The 25,782-nt window shown below is 45.4% G+C and overlaps 1 protein-coding gene across 2 annotated transcripts in view; it reads right to left on the bottom strand.

Annotated features, from left to right (window-relative positions):
• Positions 1-1,300: 1,300 nt before the first annotated feature.
• UQCRC2 (ubiquinol-cytochrome c reductase core protein 2) overlaps positions 1,301-25,782 on the bottom strand; it is a 135,218-nt gene continuing 110,736 nt past the window's right edge. For both annotated transcript variants that reach the window (XM_086940817.1, XM_086940818.1), the window contains exons 11-14: positions 24,687-24,767; positions 17,978-18,054; positions 8,957-9,110; positions 1,301-1,590 (exon numbers count right to left, since the gene is read on the bottom strand). In XM_086940817.1, coding sequence (XP_086796943.1) covers positions 1,507-1,590; positions 8,957-9,110; positions 17,978-18,054; positions 24,687-24,767 — 396 coding nt within the window. In that variant the 3' untranslated portion in view covers positions 1,301-1,506. The remainder of the gene's footprint in view (positions 1,591-8,956; positions 9,111-17,977; positions 18,055-24,686; positions 24,768-25,782) is intronic.

Here is a 25,782-nt window from a genome sequence, read left to right as displayed (position 1 = left end):
AGCACTTTAAAAAAAGCCTTAAATCGCAACACAGCATTTACTTTTGAGGTGTTACACGTTACTATTGAATTGGACTATAACAAACATTGCACAATCCACAATTATTAGAACTGCTGAGCTTCCACTGTACTCTTTTCCTGTGGACTTTAATGTAGTCGTGTTCCAGTGCCTCTCTGACCAAAAAACTTTCATGAGGAAAGCTTACAAATTCCTATTAGTCGCAATCAATGCCTATTTAGAGGCAGATTATCTTTCTCACCAACACCATGAGAAACTATGCTTATTTGAATTATTTTTCTACTACTGCCTTTTTCAGGTAAGGAGGCCTTAGAAGAATAAAATAGAGCAAAGGCGTCAACATACAAATCTTAAGTTAAAAAGTCAGTCCTTTTGAAAATAATTCATAAAGAACTCTTTGATATGACTGAGAGCATAAGATGAACCTTTCTCTGGCAGGTAAGGGGTTGAAAGTGAATTATGGATGTACAGGGAAATTTCCAGATCTTAGGCTTCAAGCCCCCTCTCCGGTCATGCGCCGTGCTGTTGCCCTACCGGCCACTGTAGAAATTACCAGGATTCACTCATGCCAAACACCTTTACTTTGAGACCCACAGCTGACACGTTACAGCATCGCCTCCTTCCCTCCTGCAGTCATGGAAGAACCAGCGCTCTTCACCAATCCAATTCAAATGAACATTGCTTTGTTTGCAAACTGCGCCATAACTGTGTCCCTTTCAAGTTTTCCGAAATCTGAATTTACGCCTATACCTGAAATTAGACTTTCTTTCCCCATCTGATAGGTCACTTATACAATCTGCAGCTAAAACTGAATAGGAGAGGCAGCAGAAAGTACTTCATTCTCCGGGAAGTGATGAACAGCAGTGGGGAAATGTACATTAGCTGCACGTACTCGGTCCTTCTGGAGATCGACCTGAGACTTCAGACATACTACAGATGAGACGATCAAGTCTTCAAACTCTTTTTGCAAACTATATTCGGTGAACAGACCTTTCATCATGGTTTTCGAGCGGGTTACTTTAATGGTCTTTGATAATGTAAAATTCCTTGACAGAAAGCTTTCACTGTGATGTCTTCCATCAACATTCTGTGGGTCCCTCACATCATGTGGATCCTAAAGAGCAAGTGGGAGGTCAGTGTACCTCTCCTCTGCAAATGGTAACCTGAAGGAGCAGCATTGTTGGCCCCCATGGATCATTTTGTTTTACATTTCCCACAGGAAAAAAAAACAGTAGGACATGCACTTAAAATACATTTTCTGCAAAAAGCCATTACAAATAGAAACGATGGAATAGAAACATTTATTTAATATACATGTGTGTGCTACGTATCAACAAAATCAGAATTTATGCATATTGCTGAATATTATGAAATATCCATATTCATAAATACTTTCAAATATACCACGTCTGGAGAACAATCGTAAATGTTCCTTTATTGTTGTTATAACTGTTTTAGTTCAAGAATGTGAATGCATTAATGTGAACCCTATAAATCATCCACAAACGGGGTGTTCAACAGATTTCCGGTTGCTGCCATAGATTTCTTTCCAGCGACAAACTGTTTTGCAACCTGAAAAATGAAGTTAGATTTTATTAAATAAAGGAAACTATTTTACACGTATAACCTTTAGTCTAATTAGAATGAAACATTTACATTCCAAGCATTGTTAACACACTTCTTCCAATCAATACTCTGGGAAGCAACAAACTGATTTGCACAACTGATTTAAAATGACTTGCCTGATCGCTCCGACTCAGCCCCTCATTACAGTTGCCTTGCATTGCAGTTACTTAGCAATGAGAAGTGCTCTACTTGCATTCTTTATTTATGGAAGCATGCAATATTTTTGGCTTGGCTCTTTCACCATATGGGGTGGGGACCTCATACTACTGTGTAGAACGTCAATTGTACACATAGCTGAATTTAACAATGAATAGTGGGTGAAAACACAATTCACCATTTTCAACAACTTTAAATGATCAGCACTTAGTCGCATGGAGTGGAAGACCCACATAGAAGCTATATAGACTAAAACCTTACCGATCTGCTTATCAAAAGGCAGCACAACCAGAAATACAGCAGATGCCAAGGACCTGTCCAGGGAAGACTAGGCTACAACCATGTACATAGTAAATAGCGACTTGAATTTAGTCACTTCTGAATTTGAATCCAGCGAAAAAAAAAAAAAAACCAGGCGTGATTTGTCCAAAACCGCTGATTTAAAACAGCTCCTGAATTCTGTATGTGCTGCATGAGAGACATCAAATAGCTCATTAAGGCCATAGAATATTGCATTCTTGCCTGAGAGTAACTGCGAGGAAACCTTCATCTACATTGAAAATACAACTTTGAACTGGCTGTACGGCAAATAATTGGTGCTTCCGATGAGTTCAGAAAGTTGTTGGAGGGGCTACCCCGGTCTGCTTTTTCAGTCGACACTGGGCTTCTTAGGGGAAATTGCAGTGTAAGCACGGCATACATAGAGGGACACTAAGTATGGGACATATGGAAAAAAGTAGGTTTTGGCTTTAATGTGACAACACAAGCAAATCACAGGCATCCACCTATGCTATCTCTTGAAAAGTTAAAGCCATGCATTCGAGGCTTGCCAGGGCTTAGTATACTAAAAGTGAGCACCATAGCCTGCAGAACCACGGGATGTTACTATGTGCACACAGATTAAAAACCAGAGCAGACCCACATTTTTTTTATTGGTACAAATAACTGTGGCATAGTTTCAAAAATATTTAGTAAATAAGGCAGCACTTGTAGTAGGAAGACTAGATTGTTTCCCGAAAAGTACTGTTTAAAGAAGATAACAATGGCATACAGAACCATTGACAAACAACAGTGACATAATGAGCAACACTGAGTAAGGTCCTCAGTGGCATTTAAAGACGTATGGCTACATTGGCACATACAAAACCACTGCCACTGTAGAAGGATCACAAAAGCACACCCAAGCAGTGCTATGGGAGGGCAAAGGAACACAGACGCAGCGACACACTGACAGTAGTGACACACGAGCGACACTGAATAAGAACCACAAGGACAACTAAGAGAGATACACATACAACCAGCGACACTAAACAAGGGCCGCAATGTTTAAAACGAAAGACCACTATGGGATCCAACCTTTGGAATGACATGCGTGCCTTATTAAAGTTAAGACCCAGCTCATCAAGAAAGGTGTGCAAGTACTGGCTGATGTTAAGGTGAATGAATATTTTTTTAACCTCTTCCGTGCGTCGGACGGCCCAAGGCCATCTAACGTCACGGTGGGCGTGTGCGGAGGACGGCCGGGGTCCGTCTGAACCGCGCACGTGTGGAATTCCTCAACACCGCTGGGGAATTCCAGACGCAACAAAGCGGTTAAAGTTACTTTTTTTCATGCCAAAAATGTTTTTCGATGAAAACAAAAGAGAACATAACGTAATGTAGAATATTTACACAACTAATTTTAGCTCATGGTTAGAGTAAGCATTTGCTTTAATGCAGATCGTGTTATTTTAAAAAGGAGTAAACCTCCTGAAGATGGTTTCCGCTTTCACTAAATAGACTGAAAACAATGCAACTCATACAGTGTAGTTGGAAATGCTTACTAGTAAGCAGACTGATGCATCAAACCACCAACAGTACAAGGTAAAGGGTATTTACTCCTCTGAAGATTTCTAAAAAATATTTTGTGGATTAGTGCAAAAAGCTCTGGCAGACTGCTACGCTTTTAAACCGGAGACTTAAGGATATCAAACTCTGAGGCATTCTAAAGGGCTGTTTGGCCTTTAGACTGAAAGGCGAGTAAAAAGCTGCTAAAACTATCTAATACTAGTTTTGCAACACTGCAGCCGTCCACACCCATATTTGGGTCTTCGTAAACTGACAACCCTGCACTCCATGCTCATTTTCAGTCTGAAATCAACAAAGAATGTATTTAAGATGTCACCTTTCAGCTATAATGTTGGAGCAGATTTATCTATTCACACACAAGTAGCTTTGAAGGGCCATAGAAGAAGATAACCCCATTGGACGATGGTTCACTATCTCACAGGGTGTCCGTGTTCAAACTTTCCATTTTAAAATCCCAAACAAATGAAATACTGGCCAGAATGCTTCATTTACATTCATATTCAAGGGCAGTGGAATTTTCGCATCTGTTTTAACATACAAGCTTCAGAAAAAGAGGTCTTGATCACCGACTTAACCCCTTCGCTGCTGGCCCGTTTCCGCCGCTGTGCGGTAAACAAAAGAACAGGGGCGGGCCATGACGAACCCCAGCCGTCATCAGCACACGAGCACCGTAGTGCATGACGGCTGGGGTTCGTCATCAGCATACAAGGGGTTAAAGAACTAACACGGAAACAACAAGTGCAGAGGATACATTTGGTGGCTCTAAAATGTTGCCAGGTCACCACCGGTCTTTTTTGTTAGTAAGAATTTTCTTCTTCTGCCAGAGGAATCGGGAATTTGTGAAGATGAGTGCTGCCAAACGTGCTTTGACTCTGGCAGTAGCTGAGTGAACACCTACAAACCCCAGCTTCATTTTCAATAGAAAGAAACTTATTGAAACAACAAATATCCTACCCTCCCAAGACCTATGCAACACTCCGCTCCTTCTTTCACCTCAAGATCAAGACACTCTACAACTTCGACAACCAAGACCTGTGCACCATCTCAGCCCCCACCCCCCGCGTCACCACCAAACAGACCCTACCCACTTGGACTCCGCTCACAACTGAAGACATCTTAAAGATCATGAAGGGCATCCACTCCAGAGCATGCTCTAAACCCTGTCCGCTACACATCTTTCACAGGGCCCCTACAGCCATCGCACCCCAGCTACGCCGGACGATCAGCTGCTCGCTCAAAACCATCACATACCCTGACTGAAAGCACGCCGAAGTCCGCCCCCTGCTGAAGAAACCCTACACAGAACCGACGGACCTCAAGAACTTCAGACCCATCTCTCTGCTTCCGTTCACAGCCAAGGTCATCGAAAAGGCAATCAACACCAAACTAGCAAACTTCATCACAACCATTGAAACTACGGGATCAACATAGTCTCCTACGCAGATGAGACACAGCTCATCCTCCCCCTCACCAAGGAACCCAATATCACCAGGCACAACTTCATAGAAGGGATGACAGCTGTCGCAACCTGGATGAATAATAGCTGCCTGAAATTCAACTCAGAGAAAACAGAAGTCCTCATTCTTGGCCACACTCCCTCACCTTGGGACGAAACCTGGTGGCCCCGCCCTCTGAAACCTACCCACCCTGGCATACTGGTCTCATCCCTCACTATGAACCGCCAGATCAACGCCGTGTCCTCGGCTTGCTTTAACACCCTCCACATACTCCGAAAAACATACAAATGAATCTCCTCCGATTCAAGAAAGACTGTCATGCACGCCCTCATCACCAGCAGACTGGACTATGGCAACGCCCTCTATGCAGGAATCAACAAAAAAACTCCTTTGCAAGCTCTAGACCGTCCAGAACGCCGCAGCCAGACTGATCCTTGGCATCCCCCAACACAAAGACATCACCAAACACCTCCGCAATCTCCACTGTCTCCCTGTCGAAACAACAACATTCAAGCTGCTCACGCACACATACAAGGCTCTCCACAACATCGGACCAGTATACCTCAACAACCATCTCTCCGTCCACGTCCCCAAGAGTAACCTTTGATCAGTCGACCTCTCCCTGGCCACCGTCCCACACATCTACAGGACCAGAGCCGGTGGAAGGTACTCCTACCTCACAGCCAAGACCTGGAACGTCCTCCCCCTCCACATCAGGCAAAGCCCTTAACTGCTCCAGTTCAGGAAGGACCTCACGACCTGGGTATTCTGATCACCAAAACAGAGCCGCACCCCAAATACCACCAGCCGCAGTGTCCAGAGACCCTAACTGGTAAGTCGCTGCGCTTTACCAAACCCTGATTGGTTATCAATGTTGTTTGTGTGGACAAAACAGAAGTACTCTGTTCAAGTACAGAAGGACATAACTGATCACACACAACATATTCCTAGTGAGATTTGCAGGCTGTGCCATACCAAGAAGCTCTGACTTTACTGTGTCATCAGTTTATCAGAGAACTGGCTTGAGAAATTAACATGCAGAGCAGGAATCCATGTCACTGCTTAAGTCTCAATATAGGTACAGACACAGCAATGAAAGGGACCCTCTGAAGTAATTCCATTTGACTGCTTACTTTCTTCTGAAAGAGGCAGAAAGGTTAAAAAAGATCCTTTTGAGCAAGCACCCAAACTGCCTGCTGAGGATATGAACAAATCATAAGACGTGCATCTGTGCCCTCTGCATTCAAGAAAACTTGATTGTTGACTAAATGGATGCATGCAACAACTACGACTCAAGTACAATGAACTCAAAATTGAGCCAAGTTTTGAAATGCACCGCTCCAACAGTCAAATTTACACCATATATCGGTGATGAAGTCTGTTTTCAAAAGGAATATTCCAAATGAGATGACGCTGAGTCCGCAATTGCAAAAAGTGTTCAAAATTCCTTTAATGTTCCAATTGAAAAAACCAGCCAACGCGTTTCGTTCCGTCAGGCGGAACTTCTTCAGGGCGTAATGGTAGTTGATGAATGTAAATGTTTCCTGAGCCGAGATCCCGAGATGCAATCGATGTCTATGTCCTTTTTCTGGATTTTGGTAACCAAAGTCAGTCACAAGATGCAAGTTACGAATATGGTAGTTACCTTATAACTTCAAAGAGAAGTGCTCCTTGAAAAGGCTCTCCTGCTTTCTCATCCACAGTCACGGTAAGCTGTGTAGTTTATTGCAGGCGGTTATCCTTAAAACGCATGGTGTGCATGTTGTTTAATGTCACTTATTTAGGCTCGTGGATCTCTAATCAGCTCCATAGACACAGTCTCATTAAGGTAGTTACCTGTCAGGGTCCCATTCAATATCCTCAGTCGGCGTCTCGGTGATTGCACACATGCACACCATGCGTTTTAAGGATAACAGCCTGCAATAAACTACACAGCTTACCGTGACTGTGGATGAGAAAGCAGGAGAGCCTTTTCAAGGAGCACTTCTCTTTGAAGTTATAAGGTGACTACCATATTCGTAACTTGCATCTTGTGACTGACTTTGGTTACCAAAATCCAGAAAAAGGACATAGACATCGATCGCATCTCGGGATCTCGGCTCAGAAAACATTTACATTCAACTACCATTACGCCCTGAAGAAGTTCCGCCTGACGAAACGCGTTGGCTGGTTTTTTCAATTGGAACATTAAAGGAATTTTGAACACTTTTTGCAATTGCGGACTCAGCGTCATCTCATTTGGAATATTCCTTTTGAAAACAGACTTCATCACCGATATATGGTGTAAATTTGACTGTTGGAGCGGTGCATTTCAAAACTTGGCTCAATATTGATTTTTCCCAAAAGTTGTTGGGATATACTCTTTGGACAGGGAGTATTTTGAAAATTGCACGCTATTTGAAAGATAACTTTAATATATATATTGGAGACAGCTGGATTGGTGCTTATAGGTTGTTAAAAGTGGTCCACTGTCCATATTGTGTTTTACAATGAACTCAAATTCCGGGTTTCAGAGCCACCATCTCATCAGGGGGAGGCAAGCCATTTCCCATAAAACAGGCCCATCAGATTTTTAATACATTAAGTCTGAGAAACTTAATTCTGTTGTTTACCTGGCTCGGCATACCAGCTCCTCCTACGATTAAGTCTATATTATGGGAATTACTATAGTTGCCCTACTCCCAAAATCACAAACCAAATACAGGAAAGGAAAAAAGCTGATTAAATGAACCCTGATAAACAAGGTAAGTAATTATGTTATCTTACCTTGCACATCAACACAGGTGTTCATCTTGTGAGTAGTGGAAGTGGAGAAGATCTTTTTCTAAATTTATTTGGGCTCTGAAGGTTGCCTGTAAATCGGTTTGCCCATCAGGATTGTTAAGGAAAGGTATAGGTCTAACTTACTGTACCAATGGCAAGAACAATAGTCTGTTGACATTTCTCATCGGATAAAGATCAATGTTTTTAACTTAGGACAATACAAAGTGCACTAACAGCATCTCAATACAAACTGTATGCATCCTAATTTTCAAGATCTTACGAACACTTTTATACTTATGTAGGAGAACTTTTATGAACAAATAGAATTACTGGCAAACGTGCACTGTACTACTAAGCACATCTCAGAAAATGTGATGCAGTACCAAGGAACTGTATTTTGGATAATGTGGTTTTACCCTATAAAACCATTCTGAGAAGCAGACTAATCTGAAAGCTTGGGCAAAGACACCCGGTGCTAAACCTCATACGGATGCTGCATCTCCAGCCGAAGAAACACTAGTACACACTGATGGCAATGCTTCAACCCGCTTAAAACAGACTGACTCAAATACTATGCTGACCCCTTAAAAAACTGCCAATAAAATGTCAGAAACATAGTGTATATGTAGGAGGTGCCGCAAAAAATTATTTCATAACATACAAAGAAACATCCTAGATGGCACATTGCTAGGCTTGCCACAAGTATACAGTCACATACATCAAACCACACTGGGAGAAAGAAAGCAATTCTCAAAATCACATAAGAGCCATCCTCCTAAAGTTCTTCAAGCGCAGATACACAACAAATGCTGCATTTTTCCTTTACTATCCAATCAGTCGAAAAAAGGAACCACGATGAAAGGTGCAATACAATTTTGAGGGATGGGAAGAAGCTACCTGTGTAACACCTAATAACACCTCTCCTTTGAAAGTTGAACTTGCAATAGGTCATTCTCCTCCTTGAAGGATATATATATATATATAGATATATATATATATATATATAAATAATCAAATTATTCTGATTAGATATGAAACTTATGAAATAACAGTTGCGATACCTTTGGATTAAATGTATTATCACTCACATTTACAATGTCCGCTGTAGATACAGAGTCTATACTTTGAACTCCTGCAGTTGGGGACACATAAGTACCAGATGCCAATGCCTGTGAACCAATTTCGTCAAGTAGTCCGTCTGACGACTCAGCTGACATCAGGTATCGAGCTTTCAGTTGGTTTCTATAGAGAATGAAGACGAGGGTAACAAACAAATATGTAATATCTTGCACGGTTCAGAAAAACATTAAAATGTTAATATCAACCCACCTTACAAGAAAACTACACAACATTCAGAACTCCAGACTGTGAAAGTGGAGTGGGTAGGAGTTGTGAGTTGGAGAAGATAAAGCTGCCAAAAAAGCAGAGGGACACTAACTGAAAGGAGGAAAGAAGGAAGCATTTACAAAAAAGGGGGCAATAAGGGCAGAGAAAGAAAAAGTGGTGAGCAACAGCTCGATGGGGGTAGAATTAGGCTATGGTTCCCAGTAGGGGGAGTGCACACCAATTTAACCTTATTAGCTTACATTTGGTCTATTTTCAATGCAGTAGGTGTATTTTAAAATAAATGTTCCTGTTTGCCTATGGGCATGTTAATAAAGTTAAACGTCATATTGAAAATGACCAGGACTCCCAGCATAATGATGAAGGATTCAAGCACTTAAATCTATGAAAGATCCTATGTTGAAGAAAAGAAAATTAGCATGCAAGGTAAAGGGCGAATCCTTTTAAATTTGGCAATATGTACTAAAAAGTAAATCCAGTATTGGGAAGGGAATACACTTCAACCTCTAAAACCTATATGATTCTTGGTCTATAGCAATTTTCTTGGTTAGGAAGGCACAAGATGCCTTTAGTAATGCAGATCAATCTGTTTTAGAGCATATGCCAGTCGATCCTTGGCAGCCAAAGTGGATACATGAACACACCCATGTGGAAGAGCAACCTCTCAGTCAGCCATTGATCAACCAAATGAAAGGGGACCCTCTGGCACTGCCCAAGAAAGCCTATAGCCCGCACGTAAACAGAGGAGGAAAAATGTACCTTTAATAGTAGAGAGGCATACATTGCATGTAGCCAACAATGAGGCACAACCTGCTCAGATAGTGTTGACTGCCTACAGCCAGAGTAGAAGAGTTGTGGAGAGGATGTGGCCTAACTATGCAGTCACTCCATTTTTATATGCAACATGGGGAGAGGATTTGGCCTTACGGCATGAGTGGTCTACTTAGACGTTAGGGAACCGGGTTCGAGTCTCGGCAATGAAGCTCAACATCCTGGGATTCTGGACAAATCACTTAACACCTTGGCTGCTAAGGGGTTTTCCCCTCCTGTGCTGGAAATTGCAGTAGTCCATGGATCATGACAAGGTCAACTCGCCATAAGCACAGCTCCACAGTGTCTCATGACAAGCAGACCTTGTCATGAGCATGGAAGAGGTTAATCTCCCCATACCTAACAAGAATGAATGTGTCCTTGTGTAACAACTGGTGCTCATGTAAAGCGCTCTGATACCGTCGGGTCAATTTCACGCAATAAAAAAAGTCCAGGAAAAACCCCCCAAAGAGTAAGCATCCATACAAATGCAGGCGAATACATAAAGGAGTACAAATATTTTTCAGCATGATATATCATCTTCAGTAAACTGTGGTAAGCTCTAAACAGTGAAACTAATTTTAAATTACTGTAAGCCCACTAACACCCCCCCAAAAAACAACAACAAAAAAAGTGCCACCATTTGTATTAATTTCAGATTAATTTCCAGTCTAATTCACTTGGTGAGCGTCAAGAAGGTAGACATCAGTCGAATTACCAGCCTCTGACGAAACTCATGTCAAGGATTAACCATTTATACTTTGCTTCCAAAAAGCTTTAAGCACTTCAGAAATGCTGCAATACAATACAAAGTATTTTTATTGCATCCTTCCTTCCATCATTTGTTGCTGCAGCACTTTTCCCCTAAGTGGGATGGGATAGCCCAGACGTGGGTCCCTTGCTCGCTGTGCCATTGCATTAGCGCTATCCTGGCTGATGAGGGTTGATGGTCCGGGGCAGCCAGCGAGAAGTTGCCGAGTCGCGGGAGCGGCTGGCCGCGACAACCACGGCGGAGGGGATCTGAGGCCTCCGGACCTCGGCGCCATCTTCCCTGCTGCGCTGGTGCGCCGGGTGAGTGCGGCTCAGCCGATTGCGGCCGCGGCTCCGCTCTTTCACGCTCCTACCCCTAGCGGCCTTGCGCATTGACCCCCCTGCCGCTCGGTCCCGTCTTTTCCCTGTTCTTCCGGGCTCTCGGGTGCGGCTGAGGCCTTGGGCCCGTGGGGGAGCGGGAGCCGGGGACTGGGTTTCGGACTCGTGCGGAACTGGGGGGACTTGGTGCGGGCGCGTTCGGGGGACGGGGGAGGGGCGGTCCACGTGCCTGCTGGGCGGCTTGGGGGCACTCCCTGGTAACATACAGCGGCCCCGCCGTGCGACCGAGCAGCGCGCCACCTTACATCGCTACCACAAGGCTTCTGCTTGCTCGCCACGACTTGGGTGGCTCCCTCCTGCACTCCGTGGCACCATCTTGCGCTGACTACTACTGCCTGGTCGCCCCCACTTCTGCTACTTAGGCTGCGGCCTGAACACTTGCCTGTCGCGCTACCCATGCTTCCGGTCTTTGGTGGTCTACAGATCGGCCTGCTTTACCATTGATCCCTGCTCACCGCCTCTGTCGCAGAGACTGCGGCCCCGCCACGCGCCCCCCAAGATGGGGAAAAAGGATCCAGCCCAGAGGACCCTTAACTTCGACAAGACTCTCCCTGCTGCCAACCCCCCACCGGGGGCTGCATCGGGAGCTCCAGTGGCGCAGGACAATGGCGAGGCGGCGTCCATGATGGCCACCATGATGGGGGAGATGCGTGCAGGCTTCAAAGCCCTTGATACCAGATTCGACAGTCTGGAGCAAAAACTATCTGCCATCAACTCAACTGTGCAAGCCCACGATCGGCGACTGGACCTGGCGGAGTCTAGAATATCTGACCTGGAGGACGGGTCCTCCAAAGCTCTAAAGCGACTGGAGAGGGTGGAAAAGATTCTTAAAGATGTCGCAATCAAGAACGAGGATTTAGAAGCGCGCAGCCGGCGAAACAACATCAGAATCCTTGGCGTGGCGGAGACTACAGCCACTGGTCGGTTCGACACCTTCGTGGAGAACCTCCTCATTGAATTGTTTGGTAAAGACACTTTCACAGATGGTTTTGTTGTGGAAAGAGCTCACAGGTCCTTGGGGACCAAAACCTCGTTCGGGACAGCTACCCCAACCCATCATTGCCAGAATAATGAATTTTCGTGACCGTGATGCCGCGCTTCGGGAGGCGCGAGAGATGGGTGAGGTGAGATGGCAGTGGAGCAAGTTGTCCTTCTTTCCGGACTATACAGTTATGGTGCAAGAGGCCGGGAGGAAATACACCAGCGTCAAGGCGGCTCTTCGTAACCTGGGCCTGAAATACAGCATGCTCTACCCAGCCCGGCTGAAGGTGGACGTTAATGGCCGGTTTCACATCTTTGACTCTCCAGCTGAGGTCCAGGACTTCTGCCACACGTACAAAAAAGGGCCTGGATCGGCCTCTGGCTCCAGACCCACCTCTCCCCTGCAGCCGGACACGCAGGCCAGCTCTGACTTGTTTACTGACGCTGGGCAGGGCTGACTGTCCATTACGCTCTAGTTCTGGTTCATTCTTCTCCTTGCAGGGATGGCTAACAATCCTTTAATCCCTATTCGTTTATGACATTATCATCGTTCCGTTGGATTGCCCGCTCGGGGGCTAGCGTTGCTTCCCCCCCAAGCGCGGGCTGATATGTTCTGCTTCCTTTCCTTGGGTTTCCTAGATTGCATTATGCAGCCACTTTCATATGCTTTTCCTACTTGGCACTTGTTGTTCTGCATTGCTGATTTGCAACTAGTGGGGTTCTGCCTCTCATGGGGTGCTGGGAGGCTGGGTGGTGGGTGGGGGCGGGGGTGTTTGTATTTTCCTTGTTTTTTCTTTTTTTTGGTATCTGATTGTGAGACACATGGCACTGGTTTGTTCAATGACCACTTCTTGCCCTCGATTCTTGATTTGACTCTATGGCCCGGATAGGTTTGCAGACTGGCCCTTCTAGTCTAACATTGATGACATGGAATGTCCGCGGCTTGAACTCCACCCGAAAACGGAAACAGGTTCTACAATATGCAGTGAGACATAATGTTGATATTCTTATTTTACAGGAGACGCACATGGTTCAATCAGACACTCCTTCCTTCGCGCGGAGTTGGGGCGCCCACAGAGTGTTTTCAAGCTTCAGTAGATATGCACGTGAAGTGGCAGTTTTAATACACAAGCGAATACCCTTTGTCTTGACTGGTAGCAAAGTTGATGGGGAGGGACGATATGTGATTCTCCATGGGCTGCTGTTTGGTTATAAGATTGCCATTGTAGGGGTATATGGTCCTAATGTCGATTCCCCGGCCTGCCTTGAGGAGCTACACCTGTCTCTACTACACGCAGATGTCGACCTACTGTCGATGGGGGGCGACTTTAACTTACTGATGAACCCCGGCAGAGACAGCACATCCCCCTGCCCTGACCGCAAACCGCTATCCCGCGCTGCGATGGCGGATATCTGCTCCCACTTTTCACTTCAGGACATAGAGGCTACGCGTCACACGGCCTCCCCTTCCTTCACGCACCATTCCGGGTACCACAACACGAGCACCAGGATCGACTACTGGCTCCTTTCTCCAGGCCTGGCGGGTTGGGTCACTTATTTGCGCACCCTGCCACGTACCATCTCGGACCACTCCCCGGTGGTTCAGGCGCTTGCGGTTCCCAGGTTGGGTGGGTATGAGCGGCAATGGCGATTTCCTGGGCGAGCACTCACGGATCCAGTTTTCACGGAGGAGATCCGCTCAGCGATTGAAGACTATTTCGACCTTAACACTGGCTCGGTGACCGCATGGGCTACACTATGGGAGGGATTCAAGGCTACCATAAGGGGGGTCTGCATTACCAAACATGTCGGAGCGCTGCGCGAAATTCGTACCACCCTGTCCCGCCTAGAAACAGACCTATTGGCTATTGAATCCCAGATCCTGACTGACCCCTCCCCGGTTAACGAAACAAGACGCATTGAGCTCCTTTTAGAGTTCAGGGACGCGGCGGACAGGAAACTGAAATATTTGGGCAAGTAGCATTCGGCGCGCCAGTATGGCGAGGGAGATAGACCGGGCAGGCTATTGGCTCAATTGCTGCGCCCTCCTCGGCAGGCTGCGTACATTACACAAATAGTTGCTGCTGATGGCACGCCACACTTCAATACTCCCGACATTTGCAACACATTCTTGACTTACTATAAGCACCTTTACAAGTCTGCCCTAACTGACGACCGCCGGGACCCCGGCCCTTATATTAATGAAATAGCTATGGTCTTCTAGGAGAAGTACATACAGGACTTCTTGGCACACCCCATCACGCCCGAGTTGATCGCGGAGGCGATAGACTCGCTGAAGGGATCCTCGGCGCCGGGCCTGGATGGCTTCACAGCCGACTTCTATCAAACATACAAGGAGGAGCTGGTGCCCATTCTGGTCGAGGTCTATGCCGAGGCCCTGGAGTCCGGTATTCTCCCTCCTACGCTCCGTGAGGCGGTTATAGTCTTATTACCCAAGCCAGGCCGCGACCCAACGGTTTGCAGCTCTTATCGCCCCCTGTCACTCCTGAACCTGGACTATAAAATCCTGGCCAAGGTGCTCGCAATGCGGCTTGCGCTGCTGGTGAACTCTATTATCTCGCCAGTACAATCTGGCTTCGTCCCTCAGAGGTAGACGTCCCTGAACCTTCACACTTTCTTCTCGGTCCTGCACAGAATTGATCCCGCCATCCCGGCTGCTGCGGTCTTTCTGGACACCGAAAAGGCTTTTGACACTCTGGAGTGGCCCTTTTTTTTTGGATGTGATGCGTAGGATGGGCATGCCCGCTATGTTTGTGGCGACCGTTGAATTGCTGTACACAGCAACCACGGCACATATTCGCCTCAATGGCACTATCACCGACAGGTTTACTCTCTCCAGAGGTACGCGACAAGGGTGCCCCCTATCCCCCTTACTTTTTATTTTGGCTATGGATCCTCTGGTCCGGCACTTTCAAGAGAAGCACTTGCACAGGGGGCTCCAGTTCCGCACCGGGCCTCTTCTGGTGTCACTCTACGCGGACGACATGGTTCTATACGTCCGCTCCCCTGAGACCAACCTGCAGCCTCTGCTATCTGAAATTATGCGCTTTGGTGAATATTCCGGCCTTAAGGTTAATTGGCACAAATCACAACTGTTCCCTCTCACCCTCGCCACTACGAGATGGCCTTGCTCCCTCCCGTTGGAATGGTGCGAAGACTCCGTTAAATACCTTGGGATACACATCCACTTAGATACAGTGTCCATTATCCGCCTGAACTATGGACGCGCCCATGACTTTTTGGAGGACAACACTGACCGATGGCTCCTTCTCCCTTTATCGATGGCTGGGCGCATTGCTATAGTGAACTGGTGGTTCTGCCCCGGTTTTTATATCTTTTCAACAACATTCCCATCCCTCTCACACGGGTTTTTTTCACCCAATTGCGCACTGCCCTGCTGAGACTGGTTTGGGGAGGGAAGCGCCCTCGCCTTGCCTGGAGCGCACTGACACTCCCTTACGAGAGGGGCGGATTTGGAGTCCCAGACTTCCACCTTTACTACCTGGTGGCCCAATGCTCGTATGCCCACCCCTGGTACCACCCTGATGTCAGGATCCAACATTTGAAACCCGAAGCAGACGCCGCGCTCCCAGTGTCTCTGGATGCTGTGCTTCCCAGAGGCCTCCCCCGCGATCCACACGACATACTCCCTCTCACCACAACGACTTGGGCTTGGGACAAACTCAGACGCTTACTGCGAGTTGACACTCTGTACTCTCAGGCCCTCCCACTTCCCAACCCACATTGGCTCCCTATAACAGGCGAAACATTGATTAGTCGAACACTCTCTAAATACCAACTGAACACAATCGGTGACCTTTTCCCAAATGGCCATGCTCTTTCTGTTACTGAAGACCCCCGCTTCACCGAGCGCACTTTCATGGATACTTTTGTGTTTGCAAGACTCAGGGCACTGATGCAGGCTACATTTCCTACATTCCCGTTGCCGCCCGATGACACTCTGGCACTCACATCCATTATCCAGAACTCTTCGGGGGCCCATGTCGTGTCCAAACTCTACCTGTCCTCACTCCCAGCGTCCGACGAGGCGGTTCGCGCCGCATGGGAATTGGATCTGGGCGCCCAGATCTCTGACGATCAATGGGAGGCATGCTGTGCCACGACAAGGGAGGTTTCAATGAATAGCAGGCACAAACTTATACACTTTAAATTCCTTCGACGGCTGTACCACACCCCAGCGTTGGCCAACGGAATCGACCCGGCACTTGTCCTAAATGCAATGCCCCTCAGGCCGACTTTGCCCATCTTTCCTGGACTTGCCAGAAATTACACTCCTATTGGGTGTAACTGCATGACACACTGGGTGCGATTTTGGGCCTGCCACTATCGGTCCTACCGGAGATTGCCCTGATGGGATATGTGTCCAATTTTCCCCGCAAAATTCGCAAGTTGGCACCAATCTGCTTCCTTCTGACCAAGAGAGAGGTCGCACTACACTGGTGCTCTCGACGTGCTCCCTCTGTTGCCGCTTGGCTAAGGAGCGTGGCATACTGCAATGTCAACAGTGTGGAATATTCTGACCAACTCCCGGCCTCTTCCCGCCCTACAGACATTTGGGGTCCGTACCGCCAATACATTTCAGGGAAAGCGCTGGAAGCACCCTCTCAGTCCCTACATCCCAATATACCGACCGGGGTGGGCTAGACCTCGGGACCCCCATTCTATATTCCCAATCTGGCGCTGCTTCTGCTGTAGTTTGCTGCTGCCCTTTGAATGCGGATGCGGGGCCCGATAGACGGGGGCCCCGATGCTGTTCCCGGTTCAGAAGTCTTTATGCCAACGAAGGCGATTGTCCTTTTCACGCTAATGCAGCCCAACTATCGGCTCTTCACGACAATTTGGAAATGTGCGAACTCCTGCTCTTAGCCCAACTCCTTCCTGGGTGGAATGGTTCCTTAATTGCTTTTACTATGATGTGGTTATTGGCCAAGTTGCCACTTGATGTGATACAGAAAGATTTACTGTGCTGGTCTTGCAATCTGATTCTCATGATTATTGTCCCTCTTATCCTTTCTTTGTTTTTTGAACCAATGATTATGTTTGTTTTGTATTTAAGTTGCCTTATCAGAAAATGTTACTACCGTAACATTTACCATGCTTCATGGTGCAACCCGAATGTACATTTTGCTGTACTCCTCATTCTGCTGATCGACCTACTTGACTACCACAAGTACAGACTTTGCAAACAGGCTTTGTTTATTTTACTACTGTGGTTTGCAGCATCTGCCCTAATAAAGTATTTAAATCTAAGTCATGCAGACATTTTAAAAGTAACATTAACGAAAAAGTTGTAAATACACATGCAAATTCACTGAAATTGCAGGCGGAGTCACCAGGCTCCACACTATCCGGTGCTGCCTACCCCATTTCCCAACATTGTTGCATATTTTGTAAGGTTAGGTCCAAAGACTGTCACACTTAAATGAATGGTGGGTATTAAATCCTAAACGTTTCAATTGATGTGAAATTTCAACCTGTGTCACCAGTGAAAAGTAATGGATTTTTTGTTCTCATTCTTCCATTCTAGCCAAATAAAAGTAAAACTAATTTCCCACAAGTTACCTATCCCAAAAATTTTCAAGCCTCGGCTAAATTAGAGATTGTGTTTTACATTTCAAAGCAATATAAAACACACATACATTTATTATATGGAATTGTTCAATTATTTTAAGTTAGTTATTCAATACATTTCAAAATAAAAAGTAGCATTCAACACAAGCCAAAAGGACCATATTTAAATTACTTGTTGAACAATTACATTTGTAACCATATACTCAACTTACTTTGCTCTAGTAACTTCAGCTTCGGTGAGTTTACCCTGGGCAACTGACTCCACTTGGCTCAGTGCAGCCTGGATTACCTAAAATAGTTTGAAACATAGTTTTTAGAAACACATTACATGGGTACAGCAGTGGCAGACTATAAACGTGTACATGATAATTAACGAAGTGGGTCCGTTTTTCAACATTGGCTGACCATGTTCAAAGGCAGATCAAGTTCTCTGGCGACCAAATACTACTCAAGGGAGTGTAAAATAATTATGTTAAGGCTGAGAACGGTCAACCACAATACTGATCAGGTATCTCATCTAATGTGGCAGAATGTTATTAAAATGGATCATACTAAATGTGATCATACTTACAAGCTTTGCACAAACTGTACCATAAGAACAAATATGATCCCTCTATAATTACTTTGAATATCATAATTCCCAACTGTCACAAACCAGACATGGTAAATGTTAAACGACACCCACTCACTGAGGCTCCAACTACTGGAGGCTCAAGTGTCTTGAGGGAAACTGGTAAGATCTGTTGGTACTGGGCCAATGGACCATAGCACTCCTCCAGATAGACAGGCAACCAGCTATCAAGGACCTCATAGTCAATATATAGGTCTAACCAGGTTACTAGCTGAGGAAGCAGTCTGCTTCATCCATGATAGCCTGAGTAAACAACTAAAATAGTAAACCGTCACGGAGCAAGACTTTGAGGTCACATTTTCTACCACATTTATTAACAATGATTTGGGATTGATGGGTTCCTTTTTAGGTCTCGGCTAGGCAGCACGCATGCGCCGTCTCTCCGAGACATCTGGTAATCCATATGGGTGTCGAAACTCCACCCATTGCTGGTTACCTTCTCTTGGCTTGCGATCAGTTAACTTGTGCATTTCTTTTTGTTATCAGCCTCATTATTGGCTCTTCATGCCATATGTAACTTCCGTTCATTCCAGAAGCAGCACAGCCTAACTTCAGTATCCTAGCTTACACAGCGTAATTGTTTTTATTTTAAAATAGTGCGCATTAACATGTGCGCACATCCCGGCCGCCGAAAGCAGTCCTGGACTCACCCCTGCCTGCCCCCACATCTTCCTTGTTTATCAAGCACCCTGTGACCTCTGTCCTTGGTACCTGTGATTGGCCCGGCCACCTCACACACCATCTTTACCCTGCTTCCAGTACCCCCGCTCGGCCCGGTTCCACTGCCCACTCCCATCCCCACTAAGAGTTTGATACTAAACAATGTCGGCCCGGTCTGCTGCGTTCATGCCGCTTCCTCCAGTGACATACTCGCACGCATCACATAGGGCCCCACTCGTGGCCCTGCCTATGTGCGCTCCGTTTAGCCGGGTTTGGTGTCGTCCTCTCCCGCTCCCAATACACCCCCGCAATCCACACCCGACCCGGCAGCAGTGTCCGGTCCAGGTCCACGGCCCAGGCGCCCCCTGCCCTCCATACCTGTTTCCAACCCGGTTTGGTTCGGCCCGATTAAGCAGTCCTCACTCCCTCAGCCTCGAGCTCTGGGTCTGACTATTTAAAAGAACAGCTTCCTCTGTAGACACGCCACATGGGCTGTCCACTCCCTCCTCAGGGCCGACCAATGGGAGGGCGGAGCAGGGGGGAGAGGGCCTGGAGACAGGTAGAGGAAGGGAGAAAGAGGTAAAAAACAAGCGCCCGTTGTGCGCTTCTATGTAATGGCGGACGCACCACTTTTTTATTAAGAACTAAAAATCGAATCGTGGTGTCACAGTAACCCGGCACATTAACTAATTCAGATGAATACAGTGCTCTTTGCCGGAAGCATTGCGCCAGAGATAGGGGCAGGGCAGCGCTGTGCTGGGAACACTGCTGGGGACTGCTAGGGCAGTTTGCTATGCATCTGGCCACCAGCGAGTGGGGCCTCTTCCTTCTCTGGTAGCTGAATACGGCTGCTGACATGAACCAGCAGGTAATCCGCTGTATCTCCATACCACCCAGAGGGGCAGGGGTGCATGGGCAGAGGGAGCACGGTGTTTTTACAATAACATGCAGCGGCCTAAGCAGCTGAGCTTTCACGTGGACCTCACCTGGCAAAATTATCAATTCCGGACTCAGCTTGTTGATCTCTGCATGGATCTGCACGCAAGCTGGCTTGCGGAACCTTTTCCACTTCCCTGGAGTTGTGCAAAATTGCGTGATGGTTAAACCGTGGCAGAGATCTTCCCAATCAAAAACATGTCCCTTTTAATAAATACACATACAACGCTTTATATAAATAAAATGTGGGCATTTTATTTTTAGTGAATGTCAGGCAGTAAGTTGTGCTCATTCCAGTGAAACAGTGGTTTGAAACAATTGTGGGTGATCAATAGCCAAATGTAAATGCACTCTATGAATGAAACGTGGCCGTCCATATCCCCTGTTTATGGGTTACATAATGTTTCTGCTGCATTTAGCGATTGTTACATAGATGTTAAACATTGGACAGTAAAATACAGGTCCAGCTTATAAAAACCATACTTTTCACGGATTTAGTAAAAATACCATCTAAAATTAACAGGCACCAATTACCAGCTATAGTTTTGCTTACACCGGTTCAGAACTTTATAAAATGCAGCAAAATCTGACTTGAAATGTGCAGTTTTTCTGTTTTTCAAAACCATATCTGCGGGTCGGATGTTATGGTTTGCACAAAACTGTGTCCACAGCTTGAGCTAATCCTTGTCAAAGACCGGGCATGTGCCATAAAATAGTGTTGCAGAGTCGATGCATAACAGAAGGAAACCTCTTCTTAAGATGCAAACAACAACAAAAAAACAGGCCATGTGGGGAATATGCATAGTACAAGTGAGAAGTGGCAGCACCTCAATGCATTAGAACACGTGTGAGTGTTATGTAGGTAATGCTCTTTGTGGCTGTACAATGGGATTGCCTCCTTCTGTTACTCATTAAGGTGATACTGTTTGTGTCTGTAAAAAGGGGTTCACTGCTTCTGTTACTCATTCAGTGTTGGCAGGATTCACATCCACATACCTTCTACTGAAAAAGAGGGTACTTTGGTTTCTGGTGGTTTCCTTGCGGTTGTTTTTTTCCCACCTCCCTTCTCCCAGTAGCTCCCTCCTCCCTCCCATGGGCAATTTATTCCTGCTTCTTCTTTACAATTTCAAAAAAAAATGTTTTAAAGATTTCAAGTTTAATAGCAGTCCCAAGTTTTAAAAAAAACAGCGCTTATCTGTTGCAGCATGCAAAATTTTTAAAATAATTTTAACATATTTGCTAGCCTTGGACCACAGCCTACTAGTTAATTTGCTGATTCCCCACTGCAACACCCCATTTGTTGTCTCTATAATGAAACACTCCCATTGTCAAGACCTATTGGCTATGCCAATGCTGGTTTAAAACTGCAATCACTTTTTTTAATACTGAGCCAAGGTTTTTCTAAGGGTCTCCGCACATCTTCCCAAGTATCAATGTTTATTGCGCAGTAGACTTGAGCGGAGGGATAATAGGAGCCCTTAAATGAGTTTAGTGTGACTGCCTGAGTCCGATTACCAGACTTCTATGACAGAATTGCTCTACATGGCATTTTGTTTGTGTCGCAATGGGTTCTCTCAATGATCGCTAGATATTTCACCGTGGGCTCCATCTACAGCATTGTGGCCCAGGTATATGTCTAACCTCTATTCCCATAGGCAGCAAGTCTGACTAACACTTTACGGCCATGAAAAATCAGTAGTGGGTACACTTTTAAGGGAAAAAGAAATGGAAAATGAAGCTGTGTCCCTCCATGATCAGTAGCTACCTTCAATTGATTATTCAACAAGGACAACAAAAGTCTCGCCTCATGGAGTCAAGATGAGTAAGTCTACATGAAAACATGGTTTTGCAGACGATGAAGGACTGAGAATTCTAAAAGAGGCTGAATAAGTAGAGACCTCAAAGGGATTAAACTATGTGCTTCAATTTGTACAGATGTGTTATGCAAGTCCTGCTAGAGTGTATTACTTGATTTAAAAATTCAGTAAAACAACGTAGCCCTGTTTTTAAGAGGACATGGACAAATAAAGAAGTAGCTCTCCACTACAATAAGACATCCGAGGACACAGGTAGTTAAGTGAGCAAGACTTGCAAACTGAAGAAAAAAAAAAAAAAAAAAGAGGTTATGTCCTCAGTGTTAATGCAAAATATTTTTTTGCTTAGCCATACACTAAAAAGAAAGTTACATCTGCTCGAAACAGAGCAAAGCCAACTACGCTTTTGTACCCTAAGGAATGTATACCACACAACTTTAGTTTAATTAAAAAAGATGGGAATAGCAGATAATAACTATGCACATCTTTGGAAGCAGATAGGCATAGCCTCACAATACCATCACATCATTGCTCACATAACATTGTTGTCTCAGGAGCCTGGCATGCTCAACACTGGTAATATAATTAGGTTCAACAGAGAGTAGCTAAAGCATTCGCCTCAAGAACATGATATCAGAGAAGCAGGTTTTCATGGTTCTCTCAGGGAGGATTACTCTTATTAAAAACAATGCCAACTTGAATTTGGGGAGGCAGAAATAGGGTGGCCAGTCAGGCGGTCCCAACTAGAACCCCTTTCTCTAACACTCCCTGTAATGGCATATACACCTATTTACTATTTAACTGGTTTTAAATTAACCCACATGAAAAATGCGTTAAGTGGTCACATTCCTCTCTGGAACGATACATTAAAGCATTTCATTTTTCTAGCTCTCTGCATCTTTTTTTGCAAGATGAGATGTATTCAAATAGATTTCCTTTGAGCTAGTTATAGATGTGGCAACCCCAAACCTTTTCATCTTGCTTGAATAAAGCTAACTGAAACTTGGCCCGGTGAGATACGATTCTAGTTTGCAATTAAAGGACCGAGGGAATGCAGAGCCAGGCAAGGTTGGCAAGGTTGACATCAGTTCCTGCAGTAATCTAAATGATTACTCATGGTACTCAGTGCAAACTTGTGTACATCACACATCTACCCCCAAGGGACAAAGCAATAGTTACTGGCTGAATAAGTTCAAAAGGTCACCCAGTCAGGAAGGTCTCAAACAAACACCAATGACTATTCTAGCACAGTTCCTGCGACACAGAAGCAGGATAAATAGGCTTCCCAGGTTTTTATTTATTTTTATTAGCATCATGAGTAAGCAAAGTATAAAACGTAAAATTCATAAGTACATACAGAGATAACTCATTCCATAAAATAACATGAGCAAGGAGTAAAATTAAATCATATAGCATCAAAGACATTACATAACAGAGAAGAAAAAAAAAAAAAGAATGTTAGTCTTATTGCATTATTAGTTTGCAATCCCCTGGTTAACGCCAAAGCAAATTCCATATTGTAAATTTCCTTATTAAGACTCCACCATTCCATAACCGTAGGTGGGTTTTGTTGGATCCAAACCCTTGGTATAGTAAGTCTGGCACAAGTAATTAAAATGTTCATCAGATCAACCTGGGGCCCACTCCCCACAGACATGCCAACAAGCACATCTAAAGATGTTAATATAATTGGACGAGCGAGCTTCAAAGATAAGCGAGCTTCAAAAAGGTTGTTTTGAAACCATGGAAATGACTGCAGAACACAATGCATCCAAAGCTGTACATAATACTTAACATGCAAGGCTACATTAGTTTGAGAAGATGTAAAAGTGCTACTACTGAGAGCAATCAAAATCTAAGCTGGATAACCCCATGGGCATAGTCACATGCCTGGAGTACTGATACGAGCAGGCCTGTATCCCTCCTAAGACACAGCAGTGCTCATTCTACATGAAGAAAAATTGCTCATTGTGGCTGCCGTAGGGCAATAGGTCTTTCAATGTGCTATGTAATAGAGCTACTACTGTTTGGCTTGTGTTTCAATGGTTAATTCTTAAGTGGGCCAACGTACACATAAAAACGTTGTTCAGTGAATGTGACTTTCATAATGATCTTTCAGCCTCTTAACGCTCAATTCTGACAAGCATCAGAATCTAAAGAATCGTGGTCAAGTGCCATTTGTTACACATAGTACTGGTTTTTAAGCTACTTAACCCCTTCAACACTGACGACGAGCTGGGCTCGTCATGGCGTAGCCTCCTCGCACGCTGATGACGAGCCCAGCTCGTCACGTAAAGTGCGTTTTAAAAAATCTCAGCGTACGAGCGGAATTCCGCTCGCACGCATGAGGCTAAGTGGCAAATATCACTTTCTTTCCTCCCCACATGTGAGAACATCTCAATCTTGTTCTTACTGCAAAATAGAAAACAAGCTTATGCTACGGTGTGAGCTTCCAGAACCTGTTCCTAGTCATTAGAATCTAAAAAAAATAAAACTGTTCATCCAGAGAGCCTGAGTAACTGCAATACTGAGCCTCGAGTTTTGGGACCTACACTAGAAGCTGGCAGATCTTCTAAAGATCAAAAGACTAAAGAGGATTCAAAGCTGGAGAATCAAACGTGATTCTGTGCAATAAAATGTACTGTTTCACACAAAAAGTATGTTTCTGCACTGTAAACACTAAAGAATAACCAATGTAATTGTTAAATCGGACAGAAGCATTATGGAAGTAATGCAATCTTTAGTTGTAGTTATGCTTTTTAAACAAAAGACCTATAGAAAATATAAATATATAAACATCCTATGTAAAGGATCTAATAACGATTTACAACAGGACATCTCAATATATTTAAGTAAAAGTAAACATGACAAGCAACTTACATCTGTAGCAGCAGTAGCCTGAGATATGGTGTAAACTCCGAACAGTCCAGTATCTGAGTAATTGACATTAAATGCTGAAGCCTAAAAAATACAAAACAAGTACTTAATTGTAAAGATTGGAGAGGCATACAACCTTAAGAGGTTTTTTTTTTTCATTCTCTCCTTTCGTTCCCTCCTGGATAACCTCACCAACCACGGACTAAAGCAGCTCGTCACCACCCCCACTCACAAGGCTGGACACATCCTCAACCCCATTTGTGCAGGAGGGACAAACATCCATTTCAGCCACCCCATCGCGACCCCTCTGGACAGACCACCACTGTGTACACTTCACCTTCAACACAAACACCGCGTCCGCCACGAAGGAAATGGAGCCCGGTCAAAGAGGAACACCTCAACAACACTCTGCTAGGAACCCCCTCCGCCACAACTGATGCCAACGCTGCAGCCACGCAGACAAGCTCGCACCCTTCCGCCACCCCGCCACACCCCATGAAGGCCGCTTGGTTCACCACAGACCTCCAGGAAGCCAGGCGCTCCTGCAGACACCTCGAGAAACGCTGGAGAAACAGGAAAACCACTGAAGACCAGAACACCTACAGGAACGCCATGACCGAATACCACCAGCATATAAGAGACACCAAGGGACTTTTATCCAGAACAAAATCCACACCAACGCCAGCAACGCAAAGGAACTCTGCAACATCATACAGCAGTTCACCAAACCCCCACAGCGAAGCCACGGACGTCATGTCATCCCAGGACCTCTGCAACAAACTCAGCTCCTACTTCCACCTGAAAATCAAGGGCCTCTACGACTACTTCAGCGAACAGACTCCAGACTCCACCCTCCTCGCTGCCATAAACAACCAGCTCACCATCACCACCTGGAAACCCGCTACCACTGAGGATACAGCCACGACCATGATGAACACCCACTTAGGATCCCCCACGGAACCCTGCCCGCCGCACATCTACCACAGAGCCGCTGCTTCCATAGCACCCGAACTATGCCTGACCATTAACGCCTCCTTCCAATCCAGCATCTTCCTCGACAACTGGAAAAAGGCAGAGGTCCAGCCCCTCCTCAAGAAAC

The sequence above is a fragment of the Lissotriton vulgaris genome, chromosome 10 (genome assembly GCF_964263255.1).
Source record: "Lissotriton vulgaris chromosome 10, aLisVul1.2, whole genome shotgun sequence".
Classification (NCBI taxonomy): Eukaryota; Metazoa; Chordata; class Amphibia; order Caudata; family Salamandridae; genus Lissotriton; species Lissotriton vulgaris.
This window is presented reverse-complemented; position numbering and strand designations above follow the sequence as displayed.